The sequence below is a fragment of the Chroicocephalus ridibundus genome, chromosome 10 (genome assembly GCF_963924245.1).
Source record: "Chroicocephalus ridibundus chromosome 10, bChrRid1.1, whole genome shotgun sequence".
NCBI classification, from domain to species: Eukaryota; Metazoa; Chordata; class Aves; order Charadriiformes; family Laridae; genus Chroicocephalus; species Chroicocephalus ridibundus.
In genome coordinates, this window is record NC_086293.1 from 10,750,040 (window position 1) to 10,764,146 (window position 14,107).

At 43.1% G+C, this 14,107-nt stretch overlaps 1 protein-coding gene across 14 annotated transcripts in view; it reads right to left on the reverse strand.

The window, feature by feature from the left end:
* ITPR1 (inositol 1,4,5-trisphosphate receptor type 1) overlaps positions 1–14,107 on the reverse strand; it is a 182,521-nt gene that overhangs the window by 97,397 nt on the left and 71,017 nt on the right. For all 14 annotated transcript variants that reach the window (XM_063348471.1, XM_063348468.1, XM_063348473.1 and 11 more), the window contains 11 exons: positions 13,625–13,819; positions 11,645–11,896; positions 10,147–10,288; positions 9,012–9,165; positions 8,484–8,671; positions 6,190–6,328; positions 4,660–4,714; positions 3,360–3,525; positions 3,094–3,264; positions 2,025–2,090; positions 1,025–1,162 (listed from right to left, as the gene is read on the reverse strand). In XM_063348471.1, coding sequence (XP_063204541.1) covers positions 1,025–1,162; positions 2,025–2,090; positions 3,094–3,264; positions 3,360–3,525; positions 4,660–4,714; positions 6,190–6,328; positions 8,484–8,671; positions 9,012–9,165; positions 10,147–10,288; positions 11,645–11,896; positions 13,625–13,819 — 1,666 coding nt within the window. The remainder of the gene's footprint in view (positions 1–1,024; positions 1,163–2,024; positions 2,091–3,093; positions 3,265–3,359; positions 3,526–4,659; positions 4,715–6,189; positions 6,329–8,483; positions 8,672–9,011; positions 9,166–10,146; positions 10,289–11,644; positions 11,897–13,624; positions 13,820–14,107) is intronic.

Sequence of the window (14,107 nt, forward strand, 5' to 3'; positions counted from 1 at the left end):
CGTGCTTCCAAGTACAGCTCAGGAATTGGTGCCTTTCCTCTGACATCAGTGCGGATTACCAGTCCACTGATGGTATAAAATGCAGTTTGGAAAAACAGTGCCTGCTTATATTTTTAAGGAGTTTCATATATTTCCAAGGGTGAAACATCTTCCACACTGCCTGTCCAATATGTTTTCATCTGCCTGGGACAGAAAGGTGACAAGAGTTGCTGGGAGGGTGTTTTTGCTGCCAATTTTTTTGCAAAATATGAAGCGAGACAGCATGAGACTTAGCTTGACATTAATCAAAGCTACTGTCTAGAATTACTGGTTTTCAGAAACCTTTAGTTTGGAACCAAAGACAGCAGAGTGACAGGGAAAATGTGAAGAGCTCCCTCACCTATGCAATGATAAGTACCTCTCACCCATGACTAATGGGCAGCCACCGCGATGAGCTGAGGGTGTGCTCCATCAGCACAATGCCGTGCTGCGCAAGCTCAAACTGTACAGCAACCCAGCCAGAGTGGGCTTCAGACTGTGCCGCTGACATCACGTGGCTAGTTCTGACCAGCAGTCCTCGCCTGGAGAGTCAGCTGATATTTATTCATTTCTAAGAGGGAGTTTGGGACTCTACAGCTGGGGGTGTCTGTGTCTAACTACTGGGCAGACCTGCTGATAAACTCCATGGGGAACCAGGCACCCTCGTTTCCCTTAGCGTTCCCAGGATGGCTGTCACACAGCTATCTCGTAGCAAGAATGAGGGTCTTGCTTCCACCAGCACAGCTTAACTTCAAGGCAGCACACACCTCCCATGACAAGCTATGAGATGAGCCTTGGTCTTACTCTGAGCTATGATGGACAAGCATTTCTTCAGGACGTAGTGCACAACACCATATATTCAAAGATTCTATTTTTGAATTGTGAATAGTTAAAATAGTCTCTTTGAACCCAATATAAAGGTGGAAGGTTCAGGAAGGTTCAGAAGAGGTATTAAAAGCCCATCAACATGTCAAGAAGCAAGATGACAGCCATACAGAAACCCAACCTTTTCGTAAGGGATCTGCAGCAGCTCCAGCACAACTGCATGAGCTCCCATGTTCCTCAGAAGTCGCTGCTGCTGTTTCCGGCTTTTCCTGACAGAGGCGCCTTCCTGAACACACAGCTTGCTGAGCCGCAGCAGGATCTGGAGAAGACACTTACTTTAGAGCTGAAATTCTGAGGTTTATTTCAGAACATGCCAGGTGGCTCCCAGAGAGCAGCCACAACGCATCTGCACGGACCAGAGCGGCTCTAGGCAGCAAAATGAGGTTTTATGGACTCAAGGCGAGGAGGTAAGACCAGGCTAAGGCCTGGTGGCTCCTGCAACATCAGTAAAGGTGCAAAGGGACTGAGCTGGAACCCAGAGAGGCAGCGATGGTGGCAGCCACCACCTCGGGGATGCATCAGCCAGGACAGCCTTGTGCCACTCGGCATAGGCAAGAAAAGCAGTGCAGCAACAGTGTTATCACGTCTGGTGGTTTACTGCCCTGAGCACCATCCATTGCATCTCTGACTGGAGCTGGTCCCACAGAACTCAGCCGTGTCAAGGGAGCCCCGCGTCGGGCTCTGCAGCACAGTGCCACAGAAAGCCCATTAGCTACCACCACACCAGCGCCAACGCAGGCTCTTTGAATGGCATTTTTTAAATTAAATTTCAACAGCACAGTGGGTTTGAGTGCATAGTCCTCAGGACACAGCAAATTAAATAGCTTCTCCACTTGCTTACTTCCTTCGTAGCCTTTTACAATAAAAATATTGTGTTGCCATTGAAACAGCAGCAAAATGTCGCGTTTCTCACTAATCCATTCTTAAGGAAAGAATACACATGTCGTGCTTATTATACTCCTGGCTTCTCATTCAAGTTGGGATATGTTATTACTCAGCAAATAGTTTCCACAATGGAAGAGTGACTCAGACTTTCCTGGGTGTCTCCATCTGACTGCAGCTCTCCACAGCTGCGTTACTCATTTACACTTCCATTTAACTATCAAGAAGCAAAATTTTACCTCCTTTACTACACGGTAGTTGTAGCTGCTAGTACTTTCAGGCTTTTGGGACTTGCTGTGACCTTCCTGCGGATAAAATCAGACAATTTATTAGTAGCGTGTAGTACTGTGTTCATGAAGGCTGAAATTACTATTCTGGGATAGTGCATGCTCTCTTCCTGGAAAGGAGTGTCATCCTTCGATTTTCTGACAGTCTCAGAAAAACACATATAATTATGCTGTCAGGTCACATTGACCTCTGTATCATAAAATAAGGTGACGGTGGGATGATTTTAGAGACAGCAACCTCCTGTGCTTTCCTTTGCTTGTCACATTATGTCTGTAATCAAGTCTCTCCCAAAAAAGCTTCTTACTTTCTCTCCCTCTCTGTGATTATTAAACTGTCATTGCATAGAAATCAAGAGATACCTCACAGAGCTACACCCTAGGAAAGCAATGAGTAAATTACTTCTATTTACTTCCAACAATAAACGTTCATAACCCAGGGAATACTCCTTGCATTCCCTCATCTGCTCTTTTCTATTTGATTGCAAATTATACTGAGACAAAAGGTGTTTAATTAGTTGTAAGCCAGATGTGTGTGCCAGGAAAGTCCAGTATTATCAGGTACAGATAAAGCACCAACATTTACCAGGTTTCTTAAGCACTGTTCTCTCCTGCCATTTAATAATAGTGCCATGATTCAAAACGCATGACCTGAACACAGTTCACAGCTCTGCCCTTATATTATCCGAGGTACTTGTGACCACGTGAAAAACATGCAATCTGTCAGTGGTGAAAGGACACAACTCAGGAGCCAGCACAAACCCAAACCACCTGCTCTGTTAGAGCCTAAAGACACCACATTAGTGGGTGCTAATTCTGAGCAGTTTCCCCCTGAGACTAACTGGCATCAACTAGCTCAAATTCTGCCCTTACTCTTGCCTTAGTCCCAAAGCAATTCAGACAGCCTCACCAGGCTGTGCAGCGTGCTGGAAAGATGCTTGGGTTTTTTTAGTCACAGTTCCGGAAACAGTTACATTTTCATAAAAGGTTAATACATTAATCTGTGCAAACAGAACCTAATTACCTCTTTTTTCTTGTGTTCGTTTTCACCTTGCACTCCATCCATAGTCTCATCAGGGCCCTGGCCTTTGTACACCCAAAGCTCCGATTTCTCCACAATAGACCTCAGCTGGTCCAAATCTTGTTTTATCTGCTTGTAGTTGTCAACATCTTGGCTGGTAACAAGCAGTTGAACCTTATATGAATGCAATCCATTAGTTGCACAAAAGGATTGTTTTTAGCTGCCTGTATACATTCAGAGGAGGAATAACGCTCTCAATACACACATACCTGCTTAAAAGCTTGAAGGACTTCTTGTCTCTGACTAAAGTGCCGGAAGAGTAGCTGAAGCGCTCCAGACACCAGAGGAGGATAATCATGCATTGTCAAATGCAACAAAACTCTAAGAAATGTTCTGCCACCATGATCATCCAAATCCAGCGGTGTATTCTCCTCACTGCAAACAGAGCGGAGGAGTTAACACATTAGCACATTAGACTGAATATCCCAGCAGGTTCTTACGTCCAGTCAACAGTGGCAGAAAACCTTTTCTCTTACTTTTAAATAAGGCAGAAATGTATCAAATCAAGCGCTATCTTAAGACACACAGGGGTTTTTGGTGTGCTGCTTAATAGGGAGGCTATTCCACAACCACCCATTAATCATGGTTCACTCAGCTTACCTTATCCAACTTACATTTTTCGGGGTCAAACTATGCCAAAATATTTGTGCCTATGTCAGCCTCACCCTATTGCTCAAATACTTCTTGCCCATTCCTGGTACTAACCTTTCTCACTATTTACAAAATACAACCCTACCTCAGTATCCAGGTTGCAATGCTAATTATGTCAAGCATTTGAAATCCTCCTCTTCCCTTTTCTTTCCCCTGCGCTCCCTTTCCAAACACGAGAAACTCCTGTTGTATTTCTTTTTCCTATCAGTGCCCTCTGAATCTTTTCCATGTTCTGCTTCCAACTGAGTCTGCATGCTTACATTAAAAATTCTGGGTATTAATTTTGTAAGTGAATCTCTCTCTCTACCCCCTCTTCTGCCTCCATTTAAGAAATGAGTTATCTCAGGTTTACAGAAAACAACTGCGGCTCTGAGCAGCTTAAGGACAAGCTCAAGTACTCGGAGTCTGTCACTGATTTGCCGGCCTGTGATTTAAGAAAGGGTATAAGCCGCTCCAGAAGGCAGGCAGGTATGGAAGGTACAGCTTGTTTTGTTCTGTCACGTGTGTACAGTTTAATGCTGCATTATAAGAAAAACTCATGGCGCTATATGTACGTATCTATCTCAGAAGACCCAATTAGCGCCGAGATAAACTTTTCCACCTAAGGTTTTACTGCAGCATTCAGCTTAGAGGCACTAATCCTCCAACTTGTCTTTCACCCACACAAGTGGAGCCCTCCCATGAAGAACTTCTGGCTGAAGGGCCCCTGTCCCTTATCTGTGGCATTTCATCCAAATGGACATGACTTTGAGCTGGATCAAAGGCATTTCAGGAAAATGAAGCCTTGGTAACTGTGGCAGCTACAGCATGGGGACTCCTGAGTTACCCCTTGATCAGCACTGGTGAAGAGATACTTGCCTTCCACCAAAGATCCCCTCTGCTTGTTCTTCAATATGCTCAAAGTCTAGGGCTCCTGAGAAGATAACAAGAGAAATACATTATGTCAGAGTCGCACCAGAGATGTGCTTGCAACCTAAAAACATTTTAAACGGCAAGTGGTGATGTAGGTGTAAGCAAGGGGGTCATAACAAGCTGAGAGGAACACTGAGAGATCACTGAAGCAGCCTGCTAAGACAACATAAGACAATAAATTAACCTGTTCTCAGCTCACAAATTAACCTGCATAATAATTTCAGCAACATCCAGGCTTATTCCTGTCTTGCCTATTTTTAGATTGCGCCAGCATCATTCCAGGACCTGGTGTCATTCAGAGGGGTCATCCACAAGAAAACACTGAACTTCAGCCTTGAGAAGTTCCAAAGTAATAAATTCAGCAGTGACAGCAATAGCCCTGTGGCTCAACAGACAAAAGGTCTTTGCATTTTTCAGTATAAGGTATATATCATGGGCAATGACCAATATTCTGAAATAAAAAAAATAAAAATGGTAAAACAGACTCGGAGCTCTCAATATTTCACAAAGATTTGCAAAGGGGAACGGAAAGAGAGCAGGGGGATGTTACATCCTTGCCAAAGAACGTTTACCCTCTGTCTTCCAAAGTTCAGCTCGCAGAAAGAGCTCTGGCTCTCCCCACCAGCCCAGTTCCCAAGGCCCTGGCACCCCGGGGGGCTGCCGGACAGGCAGCCCTAGAAAAAAGTAAACACATCCCCTTTGAAGTGAGATCAAAAGAAGCAGTCTCCTCCCTTTGAAGGCTTGACATCTAAACCACATTTTCCTTATCTTTCTCCTTCGCATCTAGAGATACAGTCCCCAAATTGAGGAAGAAAAACTGTTTGATGTCTAATAAGCTGCACTTTTAAAGTCCAGTTATTCCTACGCAGTACGCGTCATAACTACAGGACAGTTTTGCCCCTGGGAAGTGATACAGCAATTGACAACACCCCATCTATCCAGGCCACTAATTATCCTGCTTTCAATTAAGAACACTGGACATGCCAAGCTCCTCAACAGCTTACCTTCATACCCTTGCCTAGCAGCACCGAGATACAGACACCTCCAGACATCTTGCTTTCCTACAATACCTTTGGAAAACAAGAAATTTGGGTGGGCAGAGCCATCGAGCCGGGGGAAAGGGATGGAGAAAATCAGATTACTTTGTGGACCCTTTTCCTTCACCCAGAAACATTAATACAAAAGATTTAATTTGAGCTTAATGACAGATCACACATGATAGTGTTTATTCCAGGCTTTTTTTAAAGGCTGCATCTCAGGCTTTGGGTCACGCTTTACACATGGAAATGAGCAGGAGACAGTACAAATAAATCCTAGGTATTGCTAGGAGTATACGGAAACAATATCTACTCTTATTCCTACTGCTAGCAGGGTACTCTGCTTCACTGGGACCATCACATGCCAAAGCAAAAACCTGAATCAATTATCCAGTTAGCGCCTCTGAGATTAAAATTCATTCTTTGCAAAATAACTAACCTGGTACATTAGCTGGCATTTCTTGATTACTGCTTCCAGTGGGGGATTCAGACATCTGGGCATTGCTTTCATCAAATTCATGTTTAAATATACAAAGCAGGCAGGAGATTCTGTAGTCCAATCTCACATTCAAAATAAACTGATGATACAGAAGTAGTAAAAATGTTGAAATAACTCGCCTATTTCCAGCACATACACAATTTACACGTAACGCAGTGCTACCAACATGTAAGACCAACATAGTAACAATGCGGATTTAACTTGGAGAAGAGGTATGCAAATGTTTTCTTAAAAATCCCCAGAATTCAGTAATTTTTTTCAGGGATTTCAATGAGCACATGATATACACACAGTAAGAAATAATTATGAGTAAAAGATTTTGGCAGAGTTTCAATCCCTCATTACTGCCCAATGCAGACATCCTCACCCAACCCCTTGGAAAGGAAAGCAGCATTTTCCTCTCTGTTCTGAAACCAGCAGGAATCCAAAGACGAGGGCTGCCATCCCCAGCACTGCTGTCCCCGGGCGCTGGGGCAGAGGCAGCTGAAAGTGAGCTGTCGGGAGCCAGGCTGCAGCCGCCACCAGCCCAGGTGGGCTGTAGGAGCCAGTGCCACTGAAACCACCTTCTTGGTGGGCTTCCTCCCTCTTGAGGAAACCAATACAATCTAAAGAACACTTGCAGTTGTCTCAGATTTAGGGAAAATCTTAGGTCCTGCAGAGAAGGACCTGGGAGTCCTGGGGGAGAACAAGTTGCCCATAGGGCAGCAATGTGCCCTTGTGGCCAAGGAGGCCAGTGGTCTCCTGGGGTGCACTAAAAGGAGCGTGGCCAGCAGGTGGAGGGAGGTCATCCTCCCGCTCTGCTCTGCCCTGGGGAGGTCACAGCCGGAACACTGGGTCCAGTGCTGGACCCCGCAGTTCAAGAAAGACAAGGAACTACTGGAGAGAGTCCAGTGGAGACTACGAAGATGGTGAGGGGCTGGAGCATCTCTCTGCTGAGGAAAGGCTGAGAGCCCTGGGGCCGTTCAGCCTGGAGAAGAGCAGACAGAGAGGGGATCTCATCGATGCTCAGCAATAGCTAAAGGGCAGGTGTCAGGAGGATGGGGACAGACTCTTCTCAGTGGTGCCCAGTGACAGGACAAGGGCAATGGGCACAAACTGGAACACGGGAAATTCCACCTCAACATGAGGAAAAACTTGTTTACAGTGAGGGTGGCAGAGCCCTGGCACAGGCTGCCCAGAGAGGTGGTGGAGTCTCCGTCTCTGGAGACATTCCAAACCCGCCTGGACGCGTTCCTGTGCAGCCTGCTCTGGGTGACCCTGCTCTGGCAGGGGCTTGGACTAGATGAGCTCCAGAGGTCCCTGCCAACCCCAAACATTCTGTGATTCTGTGAAAAACACCTAACACCACTTTTAATAGACCATGGTAAGAGGGGGAATACTGTCAGGCTAAAATATCCCATTGCACATGCCAGGCCATAAAAGAAGTTCTGGCTTTAACTAAAATTAGCACTGGTGCGAGGAAGTGAATCAAGCCTCCCCTGCATGCTGCATCTGCTGCCGAGGGGAAGGGCATAACCCCAAACCCAGCTCCGTGCGAAGCCTCCCACGGGGGTGCGGGGAAGGCACACCATGGCTTTCCTGCTGCTTTGCATGCTTTTGCCCACAAGGCTTTTGCAGCATTCTGGCCTCCATGAACCTGCCCGTGAAGTTACCGCACAGAAAAGGGACTCCTACACCGAGGGAGGGAAGATGGATTTCAGTGCAGTAATTTTGCGGTGCCATCTAGATCGAGGCAGAGCTGTGGAAAAGGGAACAAACTTTTCTCTTTGTGTCCCAAAGATTTCAGAGTGAACAAGTGAGAAGATGGAAGGGACGGCAAGGCTGGCAAATGTGCACGCTTAAAAAACATTTCAGGCTGATGGCTGCATGAAGAGGAGTCTCACGTATCTCCGCCTTCCTCAGGGCACTTAACAACATGGCCCTGTAGACTCAGAGAAATTGCTAAGACAGTAAGGTGGAAAACAAGTGCTCCACTGCAAGTCAGATATTTATAAATCCCTGTTAAATATGCAGATGTCTATTGCAAACTCACTTCTATTAAATTGTTTCAGTAATGGCATAACCTTGTCATATGCAAGCCAAGTGCTGCATGCCTGAAAAAGCCACCCTTGTAACGCTTTACCTGTTTTAAGGGGCACATATGAGGCAGAAATTAATTAAAAGGCAGCATGGCACTGTATTAATGCTGAGATTAAAGACAGCACAAGACGCTACATTATTTGCTCTTCTAGTACCTGCAGTATTTCGATGATCTTCAGCTTTGTGTCCATTACCAGGATGTCCTCTTTCTCCGGTTCACTCTGCTTGACGTTACCCTCTGGAGCAGCAGCGAGCGGAGTCATGGGCAAGAACCCACCGCCTCTGAGCACCACCTGGGTCATCAGCTCCCCGACTCCATGGATCGATCTCATCACATTGCTCCCTTGAGAGAGGCAGGTAAACAGGTAAGGTTACGATGGTGTAATGGGACTGCACGGACAGGGCAAGGACCCTCCACATTCTATGAAGAGAAATTGTCTCAACAGTAAACAAGGCCAGGCAGACACCTAAATCCCTGGAACAGATGGAAGTCAACAGAAGCACCAGTACCTTCGGAACCCCCCTGCCCTCTCTCTCCCTCTTTCATCATTGGCATTGCTCAGCTGTACAGCCAAGCCATAGACAGAAAGGAGTAGAAGATTTCAAACCCACATTTACATTTTGAGATGAACTAGAAACTACCAAAGAACGATCTGTTCTGACAATCATTTTTCAAGCCTTACCTTTACTTTCCTCGCCTTTTGCCATCTTGGTAATAGGGAAGATGGTAGTGATGTGCACACAGTCTAATATAGCAAGGAGGATTTTGGTTAGTCTGAGGAGGTCACAGAAGTTGTAGAAACCAAAATATATCAGATTTCTGGCTAAGTTAACAACCTACCAAAACAATAATAAAAAGCCCGATTAATACTAATAATTTTGTTATCACAATCAAGTTGTCTTAACGCAATGAAAAAAAATCAAGAACCTGGCTGTGAGTCATATTCTTATCTTAATTCCTAATCCCATAAAACTGTATAGTTCTACATTTTATCAGAAAGTTTGCTACTTGCCTACAGATACTGCAATGCCTGGAATAACAGTCTGTACCTGCAGATGATATTCCGTAGCTACAAAATCATAACATATTCATCTCATTACAGAAAAGGTAAGACAGGCGAAGACTAGAGGGAACATACAGATGCTTTTTATGGTTTTGTCTTACAAAAAAAATAAATATCACACATCTAAAGCTTACTGCTACCAAGTTATAAAGTTTCCCCACAAGTCCTCCACATCCACTGCTTCAAGATTCAATATGTAATATAGCCCCAAATATTTAATGTTATCTGACATATATTCCCTTAAATTTAATTTTTTTTAAAGAAATATCACATCTTTTCCTTAAATCAATAGTTATTTAGGGGATACTATTGCATGCATTTGCTACATTTTATTCGCAGAGACAGACAATTTTAATAGGTCAGTAAGTCACAGGACACTGTATTGTTCTCTTCATGAGCAATACTGTAAGCTCTAGAGACTATCTGTGCATGCAGACGGAGTGTTTAGCTTTCGAGACTATTTATTCCAGTAAAGCTTGGCTTTGCAATAACACCGCGAGCACAAAAAGTAAACAAGGCTGCTGCAAATCTAAGACATAACCTCATTCATTAATTGCATTTCAAGAACTATCATTGCAAACTCACAAACTTCAGTGGGGTTGCTTGCACGAGGAGAAAGGACTAGTGCGGAAAGGAGGAGCCCGCTGAGGCTCATCACTCACTAATTACTTGCCAATTATCCACTCTTGAAAAAAGTACCAACATTCCACACACACACAAAAAAAAAAGGATAAAATCAGAACTGGATAACTACCTCAAAAGTGAGCTTATTTTTCTCTTTATCAGAGAAAGGGAACCTCTGACACACCACATCTCTTAAATATTCCTCTACAAATTCCATTGTTTGTGCAAATCTCTCCTTAATTTCATCTTTGGAAGTTCCACTGCTATCATAGCTGAAGAGGAAAAAAAAAACCAAAATAAAAAACAAAACACAAAACTTAGCATGCAAATACACAGGGCTCTTTTCCCCCAATACAATTTTTCATTGGTTTGTCAAAATCTAAAAAAGTTAAAGGCTGTTAAATAATTTATCCAAATGAGGGAGTCAGGAAGCTGATGCCATAATTTCCTGGCTTTTGCTGTTTTATCCCATATGCTCATTTTGCACTATTTAATAGTGTCTGAGGAAAACAAAAAAAAAGAGAATTTTGTCCCAATAAATAAAAAAAGAAACCCTTATTTTAGTGGAAACAATGACGAGCTGTGTACAGCATTAAGGAGAACGGATGTGGCCAGGAGATGCTGACTGTGGATGCTATTTTTCCTCCAAATAAAAATATATATATAAAGTAGGTGTTAATTTTTCTTAATACAAATTCTAGGTTTGTTCCTTGGCGTATGCAGAGAGTATTTGAAAAAGACAATCCCCACCACCTTCCACTGACTACTTTTGTTTCCCTGTTTGGTCACGTATGACAGTTTAGCCTCTGCCAGAGCTGAAGCCGTTTGTTTTTTCTATTTTGGCATTTAAAGTTGAATACGATCTACTGCATCTGTCTCTGCAAGGGGAACTGGGCTAAGCAAGGAGGGAAGGGAGGGGAAACCAAAAAAACCACTAAACACCAGTACTGATACAGACAAGACTCAAATTCCTAGCATTTAACACTGATTTTAAATGTTCATTTTCTCCAACTGAAAAAAATGAGTTCTGAACAGTTGAAGTACTACAAATGATTTGTACCATAAAGAGTTAATACAAGTCTATGGTCAAGAAGTCATGTCTCCAGTCTAACTGTGGGTTTGTATAGGTTTTTCACCGTTGTATCAGAGTACTTTCCACGGGAGGTGAAGGAGCACATTACTTCTTTCAGTGTCCTCCCCCTTGTTTTTGCTTTGGATTGTGCGAGCTCCCGCATGGACAATCTGCCCTGAAGAGTCTATATTCATGGAACAGTCCCCCCTTGCTTTCCCTCCCCAGGGCTAGGTCAGTTGTCACATCACCCAAAGCAGAGACAGACCATCCCTGTCACCACTGTGCATTTTGGAGACAAACCCCTGCTTACACCACACACGCACAGGAAGGTTCTTCTGTTCTCAGGAACATTCTCCCCAGCAAACATTACAGCCAACAGAAACTACAGGCTCTGAATAATGGAACTAGTGAGAATGTGTTATGGATTTTTTTAATTATTATTTTTTCTCTTTAAACAGAAACAGTATAACGCATGAGTTTAGGATTGATCTGGTTTTGTTTTAAAAATCAAGAGTGATGTAATTTCCTTTCCCACACCATTCCAGCAAGTACTTACTCATCAATAGCAATTTCAGAAGGTATTTCAGACCACAGACGAGCGTACTTCACTGGTGTTACTTGTTCTTGGGGGTCACGATCAACGTGCATATGAAGCATTAGCCGGCAGAAAGACGCTCGCAGATCATATGGCAAGTTCTCATCAGACATGCAACGGAGAATGAGGTCCACGTCCAGCTGGCCAGATATTTCATTTATGGCTAAGTACTGTCGATCAAGGCACATTCTAGCAAAGAGGTTTAGCTGGTATCTTCAGGGGAAAAAAAACAACGAAACGTAAACAAACAGCTTACACTTTAATGTCCAGAAAAATCCACTGGATATAGTACTGATATGTTCTTATATGTATTAACAGAATGAATTGTATATTTTCCAGTAATATAGCCATATTTATTATGGACTGGATAAAGTACTTATCAAATACTAGTAAAAGGTAACATAGTGCAAAAATACAATAAATGGAGTCGTCATATTTTCCAGAGAGTTACATAGAATTAAGTAATGCTGTTTATGAAAGCTACAGAAGAATCTGAAGAACACTTAAAGCAACTCAGCCTAAATACTGTAGGAGACCAAACACTCCTTACTGATGCTGAAGCCCCAGTTGTTAACTGGGGCAGCAATGCTGATGGGCAACAGAATCATTAAAAATTAGGTACCTGATTAAACAACTACTGAGCTCTGCTCCCTTCAGTAAAAGAACTCCTAGAGAAAAACTAAACTTAATTCCTAAGCTTTTCAGTCCATAAACTAAAAGCAAGCAACTGGCATTTAAGGTATGCACATTCAACAGATGATAATTAACTTTTAGCCATAAAGCACGCGTCCAACATTCATGAGTATTCATACAGGCTTCTGTTGAATAGTGTCAACTGTGAGGTTTCCTAAAGAAATGAACATTTAATTGAAAGCAGACGCCTTTTCATTCTCAGCACTCCTCATGGGAATTTGACCAAACCGTATCCCAAACCCTTGATTTCAGTATGTTCACGAGTCTATAATGTAGACTAAAAATAATTAACACTATCAATTCTATTTAAGAACAAGTGCAAGAAAATCTATTTTGAAAGCAGATACGATTTTTAAAAAATATATAGAGGAGTACTCCTTTTGAGCTCAGCCCTCCAACAGGCTCAAATAAAAACATGTATTAGGAAGACTACTGCAAGAATCATTTCAATGGAAGAGACAATGCAAAATAAGACAGCTATTAAAAAAAAAAAATCATCTAGTTGTACTTTCTGCATCACCCCAATTGAGTCCATCAAACTACTCTCAGAAGTTTCTAACCCAGACGCAGGAATTTGGTCTGGGCTGAAACCTGATCTTACGCTATGCCAAGAACTTGGTGTCTTGTCAAGTCATCTGGAAACATCGCTTCATGTTAGAAACTGCTAAAAGCATAGCTTAAGCCGTACAAAAGAGCACTGCACATTAATCAAACCGAACTTGTGGCATTTTCATAACTTCATCTATTGTCCTGCTGAGAACTACAGGACCACTGAAGGCTTTGAGTCTAGAGGGAAATTTAGAAAGCAGGGAGAACTGCAGCGACTTGTTAAAATCAAAAGCAAAGCCATCTGCACACTGAAACCCCGTTCTTCCCGCAAGCAGTTGTTCACCCCAACTATCATCTGATCACAGGTAACCTAAACAGTTAATACAGGCTGTCTCACAACAGCCACTTATCAGGAAACCAAACAGAAATACGGGCATTAAGTGCTGTGCAAATTCAATGCACCCTAAGCCTCAACTATTTTTTAAGTCAGTTTAAACTTGCTCACGCTGATAATCAGACTTCTCACCATGAACAACTTTGCGCTTTTAGCTCTCGCTTCAAAGAGACTTCATCCTCACTCTCTAATGGCTATTTTGTCCAGGAAACGGGTATCCTTTCTCCCAAACTAACTACAGCCTATGTACCATCCCCACGCAGCCTCAATGAACTCTGCTAGCCAGCCCTGCGCGTGCTGTTCACCTGTAGTAGCTGAGCACGTCTCGATCTTCCTTCTGCCCTTCCTTAGCATCCTGAGCCAACTCCCTGATACTCTTACTGCGGATTTCCTTGTTAACGTCTCTCCAGAACAACCACACTTCTTCCTCATCTTCTCCAACTTCCAAGGCATTTTCTCCGCTTGACACTTCTTCAAACTCAAATCGAGAGAGGACCAGCCTGCCAGAAGGAAGACAGGTTAGATTACAAACTGCCAAGACCCATGCAGATCTCTCAGAACATTTCCACACTTGCTGAAAAAGACATTTGCTAAAATGTACTGGTGATACAGCAGTAACTAATTTTATGATCTCACCTGCATTCAGAAAACACAAATTTTATTCCTCAACTTTGTGAAGTAAAAGCAGAGTATCTTACTTTTTCAGCAGTAGCAGTTTACCACATAAAATCTTTGTGGCTCATTATCAAAAGCATTAGATTAGAATGAATTCAGATTTTTAATTTTAG